Genomic DNA, 22,834 nt, shown 5'->3' with positions numbered 1-22,834 from the left:
GCCATTTGCCTTGTGCAGTTGTATACGGTGAATTATATTTATCATGAAGCTATTATCATTAAGCTATTGTATGAAATATGGTGTGTGTCAAGGTAGATAAGTTTTTTTTATTACTTTTTGTTTTCAGGTAAAATTTTCTAGTACTTTAAGACATTGTGGTTCTTCCAAGTCATTCCTTGTTGAGGCATTCTGAATTAGGAGCAGAGGACTTCAGACTGTATGTCAAAAAACTATAAATTGTCCAGGAATTAGAGGAAAAGAAATCATTATTAGTTGATTGCATCAGAAAGGACTTTAATGAAGAAGTTGTGCAATGGCTTAGGTTTTAATTGTGGAATTTACTAATTCATTTAATCAACTGTACTATAGTTCTCACATTCTGCAGTAAGAGGAACTCAGTGTTGTGCAGTTCCAGGAGTTAGCCTTGCATTACAGTCCTGCCACCCTGGATTAGCACTTTGCATCTGGCTCTACTGTGCTGTTTTCCAGATAATAAAAAGTGAAATGTTTTCATTTAAAAAATAAGGTAATATAGAGAAGTACAAAAAATGAAAATTGCTTTAATTCCACCACTCTGAATTTGTTGTATATGTACATGTGCATGTCTTACAGGTTTATGTTTAAGGACCTTTTTTTCCTTTTCAACATCTAAAATGGGTTCACATCATATATAGTATTTTGTTAAAGGTAGGTAGTTTACGTTTTCTCTAGTCTGCAGAATCTGAAAACAACTTTCCTCTAATCTTCTCACTCTAGCTTCTTCAGTTATTTATGCTCAGACATCGTGGTTCTCAATCTACCTTAGAGTCATTTGCGTTTTTAAAAATACATATACCAGGCTCCTGCCTCCTCCCAGAAATTTGGTTTCAGTTGCTCCATTGGGGGTCCAGGCACCAGTAGTTTCTGAAAGTTCTCCAGGTGATTCTCGTGCAGATAGAGTTAAGAACCCCTGACTCTAGACTTGAGCTTGAAACTCAGCATCATTTCCATTCATTTCTGCCTGTTGGTTTGCAAATTATTTCATATGTTTTACAGTTTTCAAAAATTGTTCACATTGCTTTATTTGGTTCTTAACAGCAGTGCTGTTAAACAGGAGTATTTTCTTTTCATTGATAGAATGGAAAAGTACATTTGTGCTGCCTTTTAAAATATCCTGTGTGTGTATTCACATATTGTGTGTGTGTGTTTAGGTTAGCTGTCTTTAGATGACAAAACTAGAGATTTTTTAAAACATACGTTTTTTTTTTTTCAGATTTATTATGATAAGTGTGATTTGTCTTTGTAGTAGACTCAAATATAATACAGTGACCTGTTGGGTGACTGCTGTGTATAAGACGGTGTGCAGGGCCTTCCAGAAAAATGACTTCATTAGTAAAATATTGGTTTAATAAAGAGGCTGAAGCGCATATGTAAACAATTAACACAAGGCACAGTCTATGATTATTTTAAGATATTGCACGCAGTTGAGGAGAGGTTGTTCCTGGACACATTAAATGTTCCTCAGTTTGGCTTAAACTCTGAATCTTCCCCCCCATCTCCAATAGAAATTTTATGACTAAATATTTTCTACATTTCATAGTTTATGTAACTGTTGAAGGGGGAAAGTTACTCAAGCCATGGTTTTTTGGCAAAATTCTACTCAATTAAGGGGTTTTTGTTTTGTTTTGTTTTGCTTTGGAGATATTTCTGAACTTGAAAAGGAAAATCACAAACTTTTAAGGACCAATTTGCCTTTGGAGGAGGAAACCAATTTATAATCCAGAATCCTTTTTTTAAAAACTTAAAAAAATTTGTTTTTATTTTAGGGAGGGACAGGTTTGGGGGGAGAGAGAAAGGGAGAGGTGCAACAATTTGTTGTTCCACTTACAGGAGCGCTTATTGGTTCATTCTTCTATGTGTCCTGACTGGGGATTGAACCCACAACCTTGGCATATTGTGTTGACACTTGAACCAACCAAGCCGCCTCTCTGGGGCCAATCCAGAATCCTTTAAGCACAATTATGAAATACAAAAGTTCTGGGAACCAAGTTTTTTCCTAAGTTCGGTGGCAAAATTAAGGCTATTTATATTCTTGATTTATCCCATTTGGTGTGAATCTGCATCTGTTTCATTGCACAAATATTTCTGTAAATGATTGAAAGACACTTCAGACACCCCTGGGAAGTTGAGATTAATTAATGGTGTATATATACCATTGTACTCTTCTAAAATCTGAAAATTCTTTGTCCCAAAGCATGTCTGGCCCAAGCAGTTTCCTTAAGGATTTGTGGACCTACACAGATTTAAGTTGCATAGATAAGGAGATGTTTCTAGTGTCATCCTCCCGTGGTTGTATACATTTTTACCTTGCCATTTTACTTTAGACCCTAAAGTCATGCAGACAAACTCCAGTGTATTTTATGTAATTTCAAAATACTGATATGGTACTGCTATGATAGTAAGGTGTGATAAGTTCATTTTGCTTCCTTTTTTATTTTAAGATTTTATTTATTTACTTTTAGAGAGGAGAAGGGAGGGAGAAAGGCAGGGAGAGAAACAGCAATGTGTGATTGCCTCTTGTATGGCCCCAACTGGGGACCTGGCCCACAACCCAGGCATGTGCCCTGACCGGGAATCAAACTGGCGATCTCTTGATTTGCAGTCCAGCACTCAATCCACTGAGCCACACCAGCCAGGGCATTTTTGTTTTTAAGAATATCTTTACTGCTCAGTTTACTTTCTAGTTTTGTTCCTCAAGTATTAAAGTAGGGTGTAACTACATGAAACTTTGTCAGCTCCCTCATCCTGGTCGTGCTACTGTCCTTTGGACCAGTTCACATTTATTGCAGCACATGACAGATTCCTGGAAGGACAAAAGATTATTTGGTTAGAGCTTTTATAGCACAAGCTTAAATGGGAGATAGGGATTAAAATGGTTACTCACTACACAAAAATGTGCCTAATGTGGTGTTTCTTGTTGGAATTTAAGGGGGATTTGGTTTTTCTTTTTATTTCTCATCTGTGACATAAAAGTTAGGAATCCATAGATGTACTTTGTACCATAAAAGTTGGGAGTTTACAGTACATACTGACAGGATGGGGAGGCACACCAAACCAAAGAGGCACGTCACCTCTTTGTTTTATTGAGTACTGAATAGAAATCCAGACCTTGTTTACTACTAGCATCTAGCTTTGGACTTAACACTGTTATAAGTCAGGAAATACATAATACCTGAGTATCTGCTTGTTACATAGTACCTAGGGTCTAGGCTGGATGGTGAACATCATAGCTTTTTAAAATATGATTTATATTTTTGTGTAGGGGAAGGGTGATACTTTTTCATAAAAGAATTATTTCAGTATAGTTTTTAATTCCAGATGTGTAAAACAAGCCCGAAGTTACAGATTATGAAAGCAGTCCAAGCTATATTGTTCAGTGTGCCTGTCAGGTTATTACTGCAGTTTCATCACTGTAAATATGCAAAACCTGTCCTTATGGTTTTCATGTTTCCAAGCTGATGACACATTAAATGTCTGGTGCTTTCCTGCGGTAGAACTGTTGAAACAGCAAGGGTAGTGATTTTGGACCTTCTTGTGTACCTCTGCCTCTTGTTGCCTGTTTGTCATGGGGCAAATTATGTAGTCTCTGTGAGTCTCACATTTAAAATTTTATAGATGTGGCTTATATAGGACCTCTGTGTACAGTAAATGATAACATTTTTTAACAACTGGCCTGTTTTAGTACTTGAAGATCTAATGGTTTTGTGGGTTTTGAGGAGTAGAAATAGGCCTGGGTTTAAATCAGAGCATTGCCTTTACTAGTTTTGTAATGTGGTAACTTTTCAGCATTAGTTTCCTGTTTTTGTGAAATGGGGATATAGTTTCAGATACGAGGATAAAATAAATACATTACTGTACATAAAGCACTTATCCTAGCGCCTGGACTATGGAAGCAAGTTAAGCAATGGTAGTGACTGCTGCTGTTTCTTTGCTGTTTTTGTTGCTGGAGCGTAATTTGATTTTCCTTTAAAGTAAACGAAAGGAAGTGCAATTCATCGTGGAGCATGCATAGTGTATAGTGTATATAGTTTGTCTTGCTGAGAGCTGCCATCTCAAAGATAATATCTTTAAAATGAGTTAATTAACCACTCCTTAGTAGAATAATGTCTTTTAAGTAGGTCATAGTAAGATGTAGTGGAAAGAATTTGGGACTGGAAATGAGAAGCCTTGGCTTCCATTCTGACAGCACCACTTAACTAGCTTTGGGAAAGCTATTTAACCTCTCAGTCTCCCTTCTCTTTTGTAAAGTTGTGAGTACCTGTCCCATTACCATAGGGTGCTTGGAAAAATCAATTGAGCTTTTTAAAAAGTGCTTTGCAAATTGTAAAGTAGTTTGTAATAGTAAGGAGTAAATAATCTGTGGGTTATTTGGTGGTGCCTATTGAGGTTGGAGTGGGTAGAAAGGTTCCTATATTTTTAAAAAGCTTATTTCTCCCCAAAGGTAACATTTATAAGTTTCCATATTTGGAACTCTCTGTAACTGTGAATTTTAGTGCACTCTTTTACTCCTGGTACTGTACCCCCAACCCTTGGGGAAAGAACATCTTCATTAAAAATTTTAAATAGATTAATAAACACTTTCTGATGAACAGACTTTCTTAGTCGTCACTTTTATAGTGACTTCTAATTTATATTTTCCCTAAAATACGAACACCAACATTCCAGATAGGAAGCAAATGGTGTACTAAGCTCCACACTTTCTCTTTTGATTCACACACATCCTCAGGGGCAGGGGCAGGCCCTCTTTTACCTCGGTGGGCAAAAGAAAAGTCCCCACTTTTTAAATCTTGTTTTTCACATACCTGGAAGAGGCTAGAGAAAGGGAAAGATCCTGACTTTTTAACATAGTTACTGCATTGTCAAGCCCTCTACCCTGAGGTCTCCACAGCTGGAGAATAGGTGTGTGGCTGTTCTTTTTAGAGGATGGGATAAATTGGCCCAGGAAAGAATATTCATGCACATTTCAAAATAAGCGAATTAATATATTTTTTTAAATAGTGAGTTTCCAGGAGCTGTGCTTTTAACAGCATTTCTAGTACATTATGGATTATTAAGTAGGTTTTTGTGGACTAGTTGGAAAACAAACTTTTAGTATTGGCTGTGTGGAAATTTTGTTTGTTTGTTTTTTTTTGTATGAAGAACATTTTTAAAGTTTCAACCGTGAATTAAAAGTTGAAGATGAGGGTTGAGTTGAGGAGGCCTACAGTCTATCTGGAAGCTGTTAACAGTTTTCATTATGAAGTAATTTCTACTTGCCTAAATCAGTTAAGTCAATCATTATGTTAAGGGCCCAGAACTATTTGTATGTAGGTATTTGGAGAAATATGAAATAACCATACAGGCAGTCACTGTACTTAATGAATTTTTTCTCTAAGTGGTGAAACAAGATATACTTAAGAATATAAGACAATATATAATCAATTGATGGATTGTAAGGTACAGATTAAGTGTGAGTTTTATTTCAGAGAAAGCTTGTTGAAGAGAACTTAGGGTAAGGCTTTGGTGGTGGGGGATATGAGTCTTGAACTTAGCTATCAGACATCTGGTTATATCTACAGTTAGTGGAACACCATTGAAAGGTTCTGCTACTTCTGGGAGACTTGATGCTAGGGAATTTGAGTAGTGGAAAGAAAAATGTATTATATATGTCAAGCCCGTTACGATGATGGGTTCATATGTAGGATTGATTATTTGCACAGTTTATTTTAGTGAAACAGCATGACATTGTTAAAGCTTTTTTTGTTTGGGGCAGCCGCGGGCAGGTAGCTTATAAGCAGTCAGCATTGGCTTTGTCAGATGATTGGGAGTAGAGACTGGTACTACGGGATACACTTCTGGATGTTTTTTGCTCTTAAAGTAATTAAGTATTGGTTGTTAGCCCATTTTCCTTCTTTCACAGGTAAAAAACAGGAAGCAGATGAGTTGAGTGGAGATGCTTCTGTGGAAGATGATGCTTTTGTCAAGGTAAAGTGTTAATTACCCAGGTTAAGATGTTTATTTGGAGCCTAGCGTTTTGCATGATGAACTCATGCATTTTACTTGAACGTTACTGAAGTATATAGGTACAATATAGAGACTTACGTAATATTGTCATTCTCATTAATTTTCATAGTTGAAAAATATAGTAAATAACTTTACCTTTCTTTAATGAGAATAAAGCTAAAACTAATGTTTGTCTGGATTTTTAAGTAGAAATCTGAGATAGGGGCCAGAGTAAGAGCTACAGAACAATTGATGTGTTAGTTCCTGGACAAGGTACTGCCATGAAGGGTATCGATAATTTATTTTTCATCTGCCCATTGCAATTAGCTTGCGTATACAATACACAGAATGTAGATTAATGTGTCCTTAAAATAGAGAGAAAATTGCTGTTGTGTTGCTACTTGGTAAAGATCAAATAAACAAAATGGTTTTGTGCTTTAAAGATAAATAATTCAGGTCTTTTGGCTAAAAAAGAATGTATTTAAAACTGAGCAGCCAGAAAAATAATGTATGTAATCTTAATGGGGTAGTGGCAGTTTTGTATACCAAGTATTTTTTACTCATAGTTAAGGTTTTTTTGTTTTCAGTTGACTGAAGCGTGATCAGCTACTTACTGATCATTAGGTCCTAAGTAGTGTGGCATTTGTAGGAATTATTTCATGAGCAGTGTTCCTCTTAAGTTGTGTACACAGGTACCCCCATGTGTTTTGTTCCCTGTACATAGTTAATCCATATTGTCCTAACATCTTTGAAGCCCGCGTGCTCCACCACAAAAAAAGCTGAGTCCATTCACCTGCCCATCTCTCCTCCCATCTAGGTCTCTATGCTCCCCGTGTTACACAGAGACCATACACATCACACTTTGTACTTTGCACTTTGAGGGCAGGCACAGGAAGAAAGAATTGTTTGGTTGAGAAGTTAACCCTGAAATCAGATAATTTTAGACAATATTTTCCCAGGCATCCATTAAAATAGAAGATTGCATGCCTGAAATCAGCTTGTGTTTGATTGAGAGTTCTTCAATCCCTGTATTGTTTTCCTTGTGGTATATCTTCCTTTAGGTTTGTTCCCTTATTCTTATTTTTCTCTAGCTGTCTTTGCTAGTGATTACATGATTAAGCAAAAAGTACCCATAATCTGGAAAAAAACATTGTACTTAGTAAAAAACCTTTTAATTTATAAATGTCTAACTTTCAGTTCTTCATTTCATAAACATAGTCATTTGAAATGTTAACAAGGAGATATATAGTCCTATTCAGCATAATAGTGCTGTCTCTACTATGTGCTGCAAAGGATGCTTTTGTGTTACTATTAAATGAACTTGGGCATACCGTCTAGAAGAGCAAGAACTTTTTAAAAAAATCCTATTTAAATATATGTTCAGTTTCTTTTTTATATATTTGTTTACTTTGTGAGTATCAGCATATGCAATGTATTTGATAGACATTAAGTTAATATACTTTCCTTGTCTTCCAGAGTTGGTAATTTTGAGTTTGGAATTCCTAGCAGGGGTGGGTCAGTATAACCTATTGCCTAGATGGATGAGTAATACAGGGCTTGCTTCCATTTTTAAGCGAGGAGAATGGTCAGTGTTAGGCACTTTAGCTGAATTTCTCTTGGTGACTAAACTTGATTTTTCCTTATTTGTACCCACTCCTCTATGACATACAATCACTACTCCTCTTTCAATCCCCTGTGCTCCCTCACTCAGATGTGGTGCGGCGGGTCATCCGAGAGAGGCCCTGCTCCCCAGGTACTCCACATTCCAAAACTATCGTATTTCTTTTCTCGCCTGCCCCCTTGGAAATTTCTTTTCCCTCATTGCAGTTCAGCTATGAATGATGAGTAGCCATGTCCCTGCCGTTTTCTTTTTTAACTCAGAAACCTTTTCTTAAACCTGCTAGATTTACTATAAGAATAAGAAAAGAGGAAGGAATGTTCACTGCTTTCAACCCTGTTTCTGTAGTTAAAGAGGAAATCAAGCAGATTGCTGCCTTTCTTTGTTTCTACTGGAGTACCGTGTACCTATACACTTTGAAAGGCAAACAGACATTCCCTCAGAGACGTAATCCCAACCAGTGCTCCTCTGCCTAACTGGCATTGTGGCCTAGATTGTGGTAATAGATTTTAAAACAAATACGTTTAAGTTAATTGTTTGCACACTTTTTTTTTTTTTTTTTTTTTAGTGAGGGAAGGGAGGGAGGGGGGAGAGAGAGAGAGAGAGACAGACAGACAGGCATCAATGTGCAGTTGCTGGGGGTTATGGCCTGCAACCCAGGAATGTACCCTGGCTGGGAATCGAACCTGGGACACTTTGGTTCCCAGCCCATGCTCAATCCACTGAGCTACGCCAGCCAGGGCTTGTTTGCACACTTTTGAAGAACAGACATTTGTATCACATTTGGGATTCCTTATTATTAATTAGAAATAAACCTTATAACATATTACCTCTAGGGTCTTTGAAGTTAAGTAAAGTATGGCACATGGAGAAATCAAGTCATTTCTTTGAAGCCGTATATTCTAGGACAGCTCCTAGGGTGTCAATTGGTAACTTAAATAACTGGAACTTGAGAGCATCTGTAGTAGCAGTCCAATTCATGTGTAGTTTAGTACGAGAGATTCGGTAACTCAGGTATGTGGTTTAGTGACCTTGGTATTAGACTCCCTCTATTTTTAAAGGCATAGTTAATATAATATGTAAGGTAAAATGGTTGAACTTTGACTTTAGGAATAATGTCAACATATGGTAAAATTTAAAACATGTAGAGATGTAAATTACCAAAAATGTTTGGTGGCTAGCCTGCACTACTTTGCCTCTAGTTGTACCAAATTTTCTTACCATTAAAAGGACTGTGAATTGGAGAATCAAGAGGCACATGAACAAGATGGAAATGATGAACTAAAGGACTCTGAAGAGTTTGGTGAAAATGAAGAAGAAACTATGCATTCCAAGGAATTACTTTCTGCAGAAGAAAACAAGAGAGCTCATGAATTAATAGAGGCAGAAGCAATAGAAGATATAGAGAAAGAGGACATCGAAAGTCAGGTCTTTAGCCAGTATTTTTAAAACATGACTCAGATAAATTAAGTATTAAATAATAAGTATTTTTTTCTAGCTCACTGTGGAAATCTCAGACTTCTTAAAAAAAATTTATTTTTAAAGTTATAGTCGCCCAGAATCCTGTCATCTAAGATGACCTTTTTGATTTTTGTTTATTTTTCATATATATATATATAACTTAGTAGTTATTATGCTATTTATTCCATGTAAAATTCTATATATTTCCATATAATAGCTTCATAATCTGTGTTTTACACTAATATTGAACTGCTTTCTCTGTGTCTAATAGCCACTCCTTTAACTTGGAACATTTAAGTTTTAAGTTGTTTTTTTTACCCCAGTATGAATGAGTGCACCAGTTTTGCTCTGACCTTGCCACCATTACCTGGTGATAATTTTTTTTTTGCTACTTTAGTAAATATAAATAATTAATTTGCATTTTCTTTGGTTATTATCACGGGTGGGGTGATTACTTTTGAGAGTATAATTTAAAACATATAATTTTAAAATTCTTCGAATGAAGTAGATGATTTGTTCCGCTTCTCTGTATGTTAGTACAATGTGTCTTAAGTAGATTGGTGGGTTACAGAGTCCCTGCTGTCAGTGCTTAGTCCAGCCTAGAACCCTTCTCTTTCACCTTGCCTAGTAAATGAAGGGCTCGAGAAAGAGAGTTTCCTAATTCTTTATCAGTGGGACGGATTTTATGTTGGCATAGAAAATATAGTCTGAATTGTTAAGCATTGACTTAGTACCAATGGGATCATAGACACTGTATGGAACACAAGGCGAGTGGTAATTGAGTATAGCATAAAAGCATTCTCATGTTACCCAGACATTTTGTAAAGCAGCTATTGTATACCCTTTTACTTAGGAAATTGAAGCTCAAGAAGGTGAAGATGATACCTTTCTAACAGCCCAAGTAAGTTTACATCTAGTACTATGAATTTGATATTGTGGGTGGAAGGGCTTGGAAGAGGAATCTTATTTTGACTTCGTAATTCTCTAATTCATAAAGCTGCCTTAAATTTAATGATAAGTTATTTATGTGGTATATGCAAGATACTTAAAATTGGCAGCCAAAGTTTCTGTTGCCATGAAGGTATTTGGAAGTTATTATAACAAGTTTTCTACCATTTTCAGAATAAAAATGAAAGCAGTCCATCTTTTCTAGAAAACAACTCTGATTACCACTCTTGCAGGAAGCCCACATTCTGCTTGGTTTTTTCTGTAACTTTGATATAAAATAAATAATTTAAAAATGCTAACCCCATTTAAAGCCTTATTTAAATTGTTTTTTTAAGATTTTATTTATTTTTTATTTTTAGAGAGGGAAGGGAGGGAGAAAGAGAGAGAGAGAGAGAGAAACATCAATGTGCGGTTGCTGGGGGTCGTGGCCTGCAACCCAGGCATGTGCACTGACTGGGAATCAAACTTGCGATGCTTTGGTACATAGCCCACGCTCAATCCACTGAGCTACACCAGCCAGGGCTGCCTTATTTAAATTTTTGTTAATTTAACACTCCTAGGATGGAGCTGGTATAAAAATAATAAAAATCTAGAAATTTACTTGGGGTATGTATCCTGTGTTGAAAATGACCACTCTTCTGTGTGTTAAAGTGTGTTTTTGGTATATGTGATATATATAATGTACATTTTAAAGCATGACCTACAGATGCTGTAAACAGACATTTACAGTTCAGTTTCCGCAGTGTTTTTTAAAGTATCCTTTGTCTTTTTCCTTATTACCTGTACTCAAGAGCCCCTTGTTCATGTATGCTGTTTATTATTTATTTTGTTGATTTTTAGAGAGAGAGGAAGGGGAGAGAAAGAAACATTAGTTTGTTGTTCCACTTATGCGTTCATTTGTTGATTCTTGTATGTGTCCTGATGAGAGATTGAACCTGCAACCTTCGCATATTGGAACAATGCTCTAACCAACTGAGCTACCTAGCCTGGATCTTATGTATCCTCTCTAAATTATGTACTTTCAAGTATAGATAGAGATTCCCTCTGTTTACCAGAGTTAGGAAAAATAGTGATCAGTTCTGTTTTTTTCCTCACTGTAATATTTACTAAATGTGTCTATTGTGGGGTTTATATTTATGGTGCTTATTAGCTCATTGCCTCTGGTCATGCCTTCTTTCCTGCAGCTTTCTTGCCTTTGACATGCCGGTGAGCCACCAATGCTGGTGAGGCTATATATTGGCTCTCTGTGTTTATTGCGATGGGGAGGAACTACAGCTCTGGGAGAAATGTTTCTGATAATTTAGTTACCTGGGAAGGAAATGTTAGGCCTGTGAAAGTCTATAGACTTGTTATCTACACTGTCTCCAAATATGTGCATTTCTGAGTGATAAAGAGTAGATGAGGGAGATTAACTCTCATTAGTAATACTAGCAACCTAGATTACTAATTTGCAAAAAGGTGGAGTTGGGCTCCTCATACTTTGGCAACTAGCTTTTTAAATTTCCATCAAGGGCCTGTCCTATAGTTGTACAGGTTGTGAGTTGTGTGAAGGCATCATGTTTAAGGCTCCCCACTCACATAATAGTCCATATATTTATTATGTCTTAAGGAATGGATGTCTTTTTCTAACCTCACAAATATTCATGGGTTAGAGATGGCCCTGCTCCTGTTCTATCCTGATAATGAAAAAGTTATTTCTCATCAAGGGGCAAGTTTTACTTTATTGTATCAAAAGATAGAGGTTACATCTTCAGAGAATTCTCCTGAAGTTATATGACATTTTTCCTTTTTCTAAATACTCTGTAGTAAAACATCTAGAAACATAAATGTTCCAAGATCCTATAATGTTCTACTGTTTCTAAGCATGCTTAGTGAATATGTGACTATTGTCTTACTGTGTACATTAAGGAATACTACGATAGTGTGGGACCATCACCCAGCTTCAGCTGTTACCAACTCATGGGTGGTCTTATTTCATTAACTGCTTCATTCACTTTCCCTTTCTGCATTAGTCAAACAAGTCCTGGACATCATATTTTGCTTAAAATTTCCCACTATGTATCTCTAGAAGAGAACTCTTATTTTTTATATTATCTTAATGTAAAATTTTAATTTCATCAAATATAGTTAATATTCAGATGTTTAATTGTCTTTAGTGTTTTTTTTTAAACAGGTTTTGTTTGAATCTGGAAACAAATAAGATCCATACATTATGATTGATTGAAATAACTATTCAGGTCTCTTTTAATCTTTAGATTTTTCCTTCCATCCCCCCATATTATTATTTTATTTTTTATATTTTTAAAGGATTTTATTTATTTATTTTGGAGGGAAGTGGGGGAGAAAGAGGAGGAGAAAAACATCAATGTGTGGTTACCTCTCACACTGGAGACCTTACCTGGTTCGCAACCCAGGCATGTATCTGACAGGGAATCAAACCAGCAACCCTTTGGTTCATAGGTCGGGGCTCAATCCACTGAGCCACACCAGTCAGGGCTGCTTTTTCTTTTTAACAAAATTTTTTTTCTTTTATTCTTAAAATTTAAAATATATTCAAAATAACGTTTTTACAATAGCCAAAACCTGTAACCAAAAAGTCAGAACTATAGTTTTATAAGCTTAACAAAATGGCCACATTCTAATTTAAGTATATTGATTATTAACACTGGGGGGAAAATACTGTGGCTCCTGGGTGTTGCTTTTTAAAAAATTTAATCTGCAACTTCTTGTGAGTCTATAATTATTTCAAAATAAAAAGTTAGAAAATTTGATCCAGTTTTATAATTATTTAAATTATTTGCATGGTTCCAAAGTCAAAGCTATGAGACAAGTTATGTCTAGAAGTCCCCCTAACCCATCCTTTAATGGTGATTTTAAAAGTCATAATTTATCCTTCTATTATTTACCTTTAAAAATATAAGCAGATTGTCAGTGTATTTATGTAAAGATGTATTTATTTAAAGCCAGTCTTCAGGCTTTGACTTGAAGCTTAAATCTTTTGTCTTTAGATTTTAGCCTCTAGGCAGTTTGTCACACTAGATAGAATTTGGTATGAATTATACTTTAATTAGTTAACTGACAATGTTGTGGTTTGGGGCAGGTTCTCTTAGTCAATTTCTATGTATATAAAATAAACATTATAATTCTTACCTGTTAGATTGATATGAGGATTAATTAGTCAGATCCTGGCACATACACGGTACATGTGTGTTTAGCGTTTATTTGTACTATTGTTTTACTACCTTTAAGACACCAGTTACTTGGGAATTTTCTGGAAATTTTTCTCAAAAATATTTATATTTGCTAATGCTTTAATTCTCAAAAACTTCCTCTAGTCTCAGTCTCTTCTGTCTTCTGTGATCACACCATGAATGTTCTTTTCTCTGTTTGCCTTTGCCCCTAATGTTTTACTAACTGGAAGGGCCTTTCCTTTTTTTTGAGAAGTCTATATGTTTCTCAAAGCCAGATTTATCTCCATCTCCTCCATAAAGCTTTCTCTATTATCTCTCTTATGTAATGTTTTACCTTTTACAAAGAACTTTTTACATCCATTATCTTATTTCATTCTGTATTTCCCATTTAGGTCATATGGTATCTCTGTTTTATATGTGAACTTCACCTAGATAGATGACAATAGCACAGAGTAAAACTGTTTCAGTGGTAAAGACAGAATAAATACCTAGGTCTCATATGCCTCCTCCGGCAGCTTTTCCACTAACTCACCGCACACTAGTAAATGTGGCCTCGTGAGCGCTGTCGTGCACCACCTCTGTAGTGCTGCAGTCAGGCTCTCCACATGTGCAGCAGTGAGCGGTTAGTTCCATCCCTTCACTTCAAAATAGTGGTATCCCCACTACGTTTATTCAGTACATTTATTCAACGACTGTTTATTGAGTGCTTATTATGTGCCAGATATTGTGTGTCCCATGATCGTTAGCAGATTGCCATATAGATAGGGTTATTTTGAAGGTTTGTTTTAAATTAGCCAGGCTGACTGCAGTGTTTACAGACAAGTCCAGGGAAGCCTTCCAGAAGTGTTCTTCTTACTTAGCATATAAAACGCACACACATCACAAAGTTAACCTGGGGGAAGGTAATGGAGTGGGTACATAGCAAACACTTTGTTAACTGAAAAATAAGTCTTAGCCTTGACTTCATCTCTTAGTAATCACTGCTTCTCTCAGGACAAATAAAAAGATATAGAGAAGCTTTGGGTTTGTGTCATGTCTGTGCACATATATCATTTAGACAGGAAACTTCCCACTTTCTTCCTTGTGTTTCTTGCTTTGTTTCCTTATTGCAAAGGTTTTTAGAGTTATTTTTGACTCTTGGCTTACCCTTGGTAGCGCTATGTTTACTGCATGTAACCGCACAGTAAAATAAATGTGCAGTGATAGCTGGCTCATCTTTTCTGCTAGCCTAGTTGTTTATGCTTCACCCCTGTGGTAATTGGTTTTATGTTCTAGGAGCTGGGTAAGAGTCTTCTCCTAGGGACATTTAAGTACATGCAATACAGCACTGTTTTTGAGAAACTAAAGTTATGAAATCCTTCAGAAAACATGTTGAATAATTAGAATATCTAAAATCCCTTCAGCCAAGTAAGGCAAACCTTACAAGGTAGTTTAGCAGCTAGAAATAACATTTCTAATTGGTAGGCACTATAGCAGAAAGGGGTTTTTTAACACATTATTTAAACTTTATAGAACAGCAAATAATTTGGCCATTTTTTCCTTGAACCTATCAATATTTCATCTTTAAAAGATTAACTTGGAAGTGTGCTGATGGCATCACAGGCATACAAAGGAGAGGCAAGTTGCATTCCCGAAGTCCATTTGTTCTCCTTTTATGTAGAAGTTAAGGAATTGCAGTTTATCCCTCCAAGATAAATCACTAAAGTCAAGGTGAACTTGTAAGAAAAAGACTTACCAATAATTGCAGCGCAGCTCATCCTGCCAATCACTCCGCCCAAGTTAAGCATTTTTCTTTCCTTTCCAAGTATTGCAGATTAGAAACATAATGATTACAACTAAATTCAGTGCACTTCATTTAAATAAAATAATATAGTACAACAATTGAGATTATTAGAACACAATATAATGGACTTATGTAATAAAATAGGATTTACATTGCTATCAATAATCAACTTATTTTGGGCTATTTTACTTTCTAAGCGTGTGGCTGTGTGGGTTCATTGTTTGTGGCTTCCGTAATGTTACTTTAGTTTGTGAAACAAGTGGTCATTCCTTAATTGGGGCACTTGTGGGTTAACTTAAAGTTAAAAACGTCATTAAAATGATTTCTTAGAATACAGTAGTTATCCAAATGTAATTTGAGCATATGATAAAATATTTGCTATTTTAAGGAATACATGCTTTTATATGAATCTAAAATTGTGTTATAAGATAAATATGCCATTTAAAGTTGTATATATGGTTAAATGTTGCTGTAAGTCTTCTTTCACTGCTAGGCTGTCACTCTACAAGCCTGTGAGTAGTTCTTAAATTGTAGTCCCCGGACCAGCGGCATCAGCATCCCGTGAAAACTTGATAGAGGTGCAAATTCTCAACCCCTACTCCTGGCCTGAATCAGAAACTCTGGGGTTGGTGCTCAGCAACCTGTGTTTTAACAAGCCCTTCCAGGGATACTGATACAGACAGACTCAGAGTTTGAGAACCACTACCCTGAGGCTTTGTATGTGGTAAATGCACACCACCCTGACTGAAAATGACCTATTTCTACACAGGTTTTATTTTTAAAGTTGTAAATTAAAACATCCTTAATTTTTTCAGTACTGGGATTATAATGCATATTACTTTGCTTATTCAATATGATCTTTAATTTGGTTCTGTCTTTGTGTGATTCTATTAGGGATTCTGCAGTATTTGTTTGCTTGGTGTAAATAATATTTTTCCCTTTGTGGTATTCCTGTTCAAGCTAGCACATGTTTAATTTTAGATCAGGTGAAGGTCACGTATTTTAAAATCAGTCATTTAAAAAGACTGTTTTACTTATTTTGATTACCTATATAGCACAAACACCCTGTTTTAAGTGGCTGGACACCAGTGTCTGTGACAACTGTGAACTCATTTTTAATAGCTAAGAAGGACAAATTTGAAAATAACTGCATTTGTAGTCTTTCTTCTGAGATACCTAAAAGGGGAGTGTGGGTTTTTTTTGTTGTTTATTTTATATTAATATACATTTAAGCTCATGAAAGTGTATGTCTTCAGGTTTATTTTCTGATACTAAGATTTTGAATAATATGCCTTAAGAGTGAGCTGAGTTACATAAAATAATCAGGTCATTCTTTTTATTGGCAGCTTTTAACATGAGTAATATTTGTGATATATAAACCAGCTTTGAATACTGAAAAGAAATAATCCAGTACATTGTTGAACTCATTTTTGATGGATTTGCCTGTTTTCTTGTCTAAAATCACATATATTAGGCATTTCTCTAAATGGGCTGTGGTTTTTATTGGAATATTCTACATTTGTTAGTGATTGGTATCTCTAATTAATATTGCTAAATTATATACTAATTTAAGATGACTGATTTTATACTACTACTAAAATCCAGTTTTAAGTGAAATCATTTTACATTGGATTATTCTTTGACTTTCAGGATGGTGAGGAAGAAGAAAGTGAGAAAGGTATGTGTGACGCTGAGTAGAGTTTAAAATTGCTGACATTTAGAGAAACAGCACATTGTGTGAAAATAAGGCATACCTTATTTGAAGTCTTATTTTTGAAATAAGTTTATTTTCAAATTCATCAACTTAGCGAATTAAGTTAGAATCTTGGTTTATTTTTCGATTGGCTTTAATTTTCTTTTCATATTTAAGATACATTCTAACTTATCAGTACATATCAGTTACTGAAGTGGACAATGCCATTTTTTATTTAACCCAATTTTAATTAAAAAAAATGACTTTCAGGATACGGTAAGTTGATTATATCATAAGACTGGCACTACAGTAACTCATACGTGCTTATTGGAGTTGTAGCATATATGTGGATAGTTAATTTGGCAACTCTTCCTAAAAATGGTGGGTAACCAGGAGACTGACTTTTTGTTTGCTGCTTAGACAAACTTACATACAATCTTCTGACAGTTTTAGTACTTTAGGAGAGCTGTGGCATCCAATAATACAATTACAGGGACATTGTAGCAATACATGTGGTCAGTACAAGATTATGGGAGTGTTCTTGGACCCTCCTTTGGACTAGAAAGGACCTGGAGCAGGGTTCTAAGCAGGAGAGAGTAAAAAAGCCTAGAGGCAATGATGAAGGAAAGCTACTGACTGAAAATCTCACAGACCTGAAATGAAGCCTTTCCATTTTGGGGGAATGTGAGACACCTTTGAAAACTATAACCACGGGACTGACTGGACAGGATGAAGACTGGAAATAACCGATTTCCTGAACATAATGGAGCAGGCCATCTTCGGAGCCTTTTGTAGCAGTTTTCCATACGATTCTGGACTACCCAAGAACTGAATAAGAAGAATGTAAAATATGGGGCCCTGAAATACTTCGAAGACTGACCGATATCCTCAGGCTGTGACCTTTCAAGACGTCACCATGGGAGTTCTGAAGGTCACCAGGACTAAATCCCAAGATGATTTGAACACTGAATAACAAATCTTCACGTTTATCACTGTCTCATGAAGGAAAAAAATCTTCCATGTGCTATTAACTTACAACCAGAAATGAAGAGCTGGTATCCTCAGGATGGAACCCTTTTCTCATTTTTGTTGTTTGGTATCTGTATGTAGAGATCATTTTTTTTTCCATGAAGAATAAGTGATCCTGGGTAAAGGATTGTTTATATTAGTTAATACCCTTGTGTTTTTTTTTTCCCTAACCTTCCATCAGTGCTAATAACTGGCTTTATATTTTCTAGGTCCTATTCTAGGTTATGAATATGAAATTGTTTAAACTTCTTGTTTTGCCATATTTATTCCTGTTAAATCCTCTTAGATATAGCAGGTTCTGGTGATGGTACACAAGAAGTATCTAAACCTCTTCCTTCAGAAGGGAACCTATCTGAGGCTGATCACACAGCTCATGAAGCGATGGAAGCTAATGCGACAGTGAAAGAAGCTGAGGATGACAACATCTCGGTCACAATCCAGGCTGAAGATGCCATCACTCTGGATTTTGATGGTGATGACCTCCTAGAAACAGGTAAAAATGTGAAAATTACAGATTCTGAAGCAAGTAAGCCAAAAGACGGGCAGGACACCATTGCACAGAGCCCGGAGAAGGAAAGCAAGGATTATGAGATGAATGCGAACCGTAAAGATGGTAAGAAGGAAGACTGCGTGAAGGGTGATCCTGTCGAGAAGGAAGCCAGAGAAAGTTCTAAGAAAGCAGAATCTGGAGACAAAGAAAAGGATACTTTGAAGAAAGGGCCCTCGTCTACTGGGGCCTCTGGTCAAGCAAAGAGGTTTGTTTTTCTATGTCAGTTCTTTACGATACTGAATTCCAGCATTCAATAAGATCACTCTACATTAAGGGGGTGGCTTCAAGACCATGTGCAGTAATTAGTACTTATGATCCTGCCTATAATATTTTTGACCGTCATAAGTTACTTTAAAAAAATTTCAAGATCTTCGTAATATGCAGTGTGTTCTACTGATTGCATTGTCGAATTGTCAGCATATATTTGTTTTTTTTGTTGTTTTTTTGTTTTTTTTTTCAAATTGACAATTTTTTTGTGTTTTATTTTTAAAAATCCTTGTGATGATGGTTAATGAACAACTATCAGTCCTAACAACACAAAATGAAGTCAAGTCCCAGTTCTGAAATCTGGAGAAGATGGCCATATATCCACTGAATAGAATTGTCAGAAAATCTAGATCTTCAGGCATCTTGGGGAAAATCAGTGCAAGAATCCTAAGGGAATCATTTGTTCAAATAACCTAATCTAGGCCTTTGGAATTGTTAACTTGTATGAATAGTACCAGTTTGAAATATAGTCAATATCAAGCTGTTCGATTTTGTTTCTTTGTTTTTGTTTTCAATTTTCTTCTGGTGATTTGCTTCTTTAGCTCTTCAAAGGAATCTAAAGACAGCAAGACATCATCCAAAGATGACAAAGGTAATGGATTCTTTTCCTACGTATTTCAGTGGTAAATGCTTAATTTTATTAAAAAATTAATAATTGCATGTGGTTTTCTTTAACATTTAGTCCTTAAAATTGACATGCTAAAAATTTTGGATGGCCTTTGTGTAAACCATGGAGTTCGACTACAATGTACCCTTGGTGTGATTAAAAAGCATTACTCTTTGGTTAATTGTAAACTGGTTCGAGTTTAAGACCCATTTGGATGTGTTCTTAACCCTGTTTTCAAGCAAGTGTATTGGATATTAGTGTAATAGATATTTCATTTTCTTATTTCTGAAATTAAAAATTAAATTATAGTTTCAGAGGTATTTTCAGTTGTAGTTATTTGTAACCCCTATGCACTACCACAGCCTTTCCCCTGTTCTTTCTAGTAGGAAATATGCTATGAATTATACTTGTGTATGCTTGTGGAGTATAATATTTAAAAGAAAATCAGTCTTTAACTTTTGGTTTTATGTTTTTCATTCTTCAAATCAGGGCACACTTCTAGAAACATAGTATGTAGTATGTTTTAATTCTTCAGAATTCACTTCCTAATTTGACTTACTGTGTGTTGATGGAAATCTTACAAGGAAAATAGTTTTATTTAAAATTCTTGTAAGTTTAAAGGTGCAATATTTGATTGGTTTTTGTTACTTGTTGGGAAGTCTCTGGTTATCTAACGGCCATGCACTGTAGTTTCATCTTGCATGAAACTATTTGCTGCCTACATGAAAAATATTTCTTGTTTTCTAAAAAAGCATTTTTAGAGATATAATACCATTCAGGTAATACACTGTCCTAAACTGCCTCTTCATTGGCCCCCAAGAGGAGTGTTATATGTCCTGTATAGTTCATTTAGTGTATTTTCTTGGAATATTTTAATCATTGGAAATTTAAAAATTGATTTATTAAATTATAGTTAATTGCAATACAAGCTGTCCCTTACAGCTTTGGTCAATAGGTAAGATATAATAAATTTATTAAGTGTTATCCTTTAAATTCAGAAGCAACAGTCTCGGTTAAATGTTAACTTTTTCTTATTAAAAATTTTTAAATCTGTAATCAGAGAAGTATGTGGGCCCACATGTTACTGGTAACATAAAAAAGATACATGGGGGGGGGTGGGCTGGGATGGTAGTAAAAGACAGAAAACTGTACTTGAACAACAATTAAGATAAAAACTAAAATAAATAAAAATAAAATAAATTTTAAAAAAGATACACAAACTTCTGGTTAACATTTCATAACATAAAACAGATCCTTTTGATAAATGTGTTCCTTAAGAATAGAAATGCAGCAACCATTAATATTTAAAATACTGAAGTCAGGTATATGTTGTCTTTTCATAAGTCTACAATTGACTAAATTTTTTAAAGTATTTTTAAAAAATATTTTATTTATTCATTTTTAGAGAGGGGGGAAGAGGAGAGAGAGGGAGAGAAATATCAATGTGTGGTTACCTCTCATGTGCCCCATACTGGGGACCTGGCCTGCAACCCAGGCATGTGCCCTGACTAGGAATTGAACTGGTGACCCTTTGGTTCACAGCCTGTGCTCAATCCACTGAGCTACACCAGCCAGCACTAAAGTTTTAATTTATTGATTTTAGAGAGAGGGAGATGGGGAGAGACAGAGAAAGAGAAACAGTGATTTTGTTATTTCACTTATTTATGAATTCATTGGTTGGTTGATTCTTGTATGTGCCCTAGCCAGGTATCAAACCCACAGCCTTGGTGTACCAGGATGATGCTCTAACCAACTGAGCTAGCTACCTGGTCAGGGCCTACAGTGACTAATTTTTCAACTAAAACTTGTGGCATGTAGCTTTTAAAAATATTGAAAATTTTATTCTTTCTACATATATTAACTTGAAGTTATTAAAATTGTTACTTTAAATTGCTTATATATTGCTTCTCTTAAAGTTGGTAATGATTAATTTCCAAATAAAGTCACATGAATGAAATTCCCCTTTTATAACAGCACATTTGAAGAAAAGCACTGAAAGGTGACTAACTAGACCTGTGTTCTAAGAAATGGCATCTATATATGTGAAACTGTAGTTTGTATATGGAAATAATACAGAAGTGATTCATATTACCATTTGTCTATTCTAAAAGAATGTTAAGGTTTCTGTTCTTACTCCTGTAATTTGTTTTATAAGATTGTGTTGTATTAAATCCAACATTATCCAACTGTATATAATTCCCACTTTCTCTTACTCTTTCTCTAATAGAGAATGAAGGTGAGCTGGTTGGTTAGTCTTTGTTATTAAACATTTAAATTATTGAAAACAGTTTATCCCTTGCTTTGACTTTTCCCTCTTGCGCTCCCAATTTTTCCCATAAGCCCATAACAAATACGGGTAATTAAACAGTCTTATATTCCTAGATGGCTGTTTCCTGGTTGCCTGTATTTTTTTAGTTCAGTGGTAGAGTATAATTTATTAACACTTAACAGCAAAAGTCCAAGACATGTAGTTGATTTTTTTACCCACTTAAAACTCATGTAGTAGGAAGTATGCAGTGTTCAGACTTGACTCCTTACTGTAGTTGTATTGCCTATTATTATTGTGGTTGGTTTTGATATAGTAAGGTTATATTGTCACAGTTAAAAGAGAGGTTTTTATAAGTTTGAAAGACTTGTTCTAATAATTTTGTTTTTAAAACTCCAGTTGAGATACTTAAATGTCTGATATTAAATCCTAGGAAGTACAAGCAGTACTAGTGGTAGCAGTGGAGGCTCAACTAAAAATATCTGGGTTAGTGGACTTTCTTCTAATACCAAAGCTGCTGATTTGAAGAACCTCTTTGGCAAATATGGCAAGGTACATTCTTTTTACCTTTTTACCCATCTTTAGTATCTCCATTTGAAACGGGTTTATTCAAGACAGTATTATACAGAATCTTCTAATTTCTTGTTTCTCTTAGGACTGTTATAAGCATAATTATTGAGTTCTTTGGTAATGGTGAGTTTTATTATATCATGTCACTCTGAGCCCTGAGGATCTTTGTATTAAAAGTTCATTTTTTGAGCCCACTTAAGTCAAGGACTGAGTTTGATTCATCAAGTTCATCATGACTTTCCTAGGACCTAGAACTGCTGAAGCTGATCTGGTCACCTGGAAGATATAGGCAGACTAGTATTAGGCAGTGCGATGTAGAATTAGACAAAACAAAAATTGCATAGTTCCTATTACCATAATTTCCAGTATAGTTCTGGAGAAAAATGTAAAACTGGTAAAAACATACTTAATCGGGGTGATATGTGCTATGACAAAAGACCACCGGGTACTATGAGAGCAACAGGAAAGGCTTTACTGTGGTTAGGAAAAGTTTCTCTGACATAAGGAATAACTAACAGAAGAGGAAAATAGTAAGGAACTGAACATTTAATTAATAGTTGTTGGACAGAATTACAATTAATCTGTAACCCTTAGGGCACTCACTACTTCCTACCTGATATTTAAACATGCATCCTATGTTAACCTTCTCCAGGGTGAGCTCCTTGGTGACAGGGACCTTATCTGCTATGTGTACGGGTGGTAGGCTTTCCAGTATTTATTAAGCAATATTGGTGAATACCCATTTATGAATATTATAAAAATCTATTCTGTTAATTTTAGGAGTTGACGGGGTTTTGTTTGTTTTCTAATTTAATTCAAAAGATCATACA

At 35.3% G+C, this 22,834-nt stretch overlaps 1 protein-coding gene and 1 long non-coding RNA gene across 15 annotated transcripts in view; one reads left to right on the top strand and one right to left on the bottom strand.

The window, feature by feature from the left end:
• Positions 1-22,834, top strand: part of SLTM (SAFB like transcription modulator) — a 46,156-nt gene that overhangs the window by 5,781 nt on the left and 17,541 nt on the right. For 2 of the 14 annotated variants that reach the window (XM_036034120.1, XM_036034101.1), the window contains exons 3-10: positions 5,918-6,003; positions 7,733-7,774; positions 8,870-9,067; positions 9,954-10,001; positions 16,673-16,700; positions 18,031-18,499; positions 19,104-19,153; positions 21,868-21,986. In XM_036034120.1, the coding sequence (XP_035890013.1) occupies positions 5,918-6,003; positions 7,733-7,774; positions 8,870-9,067; positions 9,954-10,001; positions 16,673-16,700; positions 18,031-18,499; positions 19,104-19,153; positions 21,868-21,986 (1,040 nt within the window). The remainder of the gene's footprint in view (positions 1-5,917; positions 6,004-7,732; positions 7,775-8,869; positions 9,068-9,953; positions 10,002-16,672; positions 16,701-18,030; positions 18,500-19,103; positions 19,154-21,867; positions 21,987-22,834) is intronic. The other 12 variants (XM_036034106.1, XM_036034154.1, XM_028507378.2 and 9 more) reach the window with 10 other exon arrangements.
• LOC118502253 lies at positions 8,152-8,523 on the bottom strand. Its single transcript, XR_004904959.1, has 2 exons — positions 8,395-8,523; positions 8,152-8,183 (listed from the first exon to the last, which is right to left on the bottom strand). It is a non-coding gene; the product is annotated as an uncharacterized LOC118502253 (long non-coding RNA).

Source organism: Phyllostomus discolor, chromosome 1, assembly GCF_004126475.2.
Source record: "Phyllostomus discolor isolate MPI-MPIP mPhyDis1 chromosome 1, mPhyDis1.pri.v3, whole genome shotgun sequence".
Classification (NCBI taxonomy): domain Eukaryota; kingdom Metazoa; phylum Chordata; class Mammalia; order Chiroptera; family Phyllostomidae; genus Phyllostomus; species Phyllostomus discolor.
This window is presented reverse-complemented; position numbering and strand designations above follow the sequence as displayed.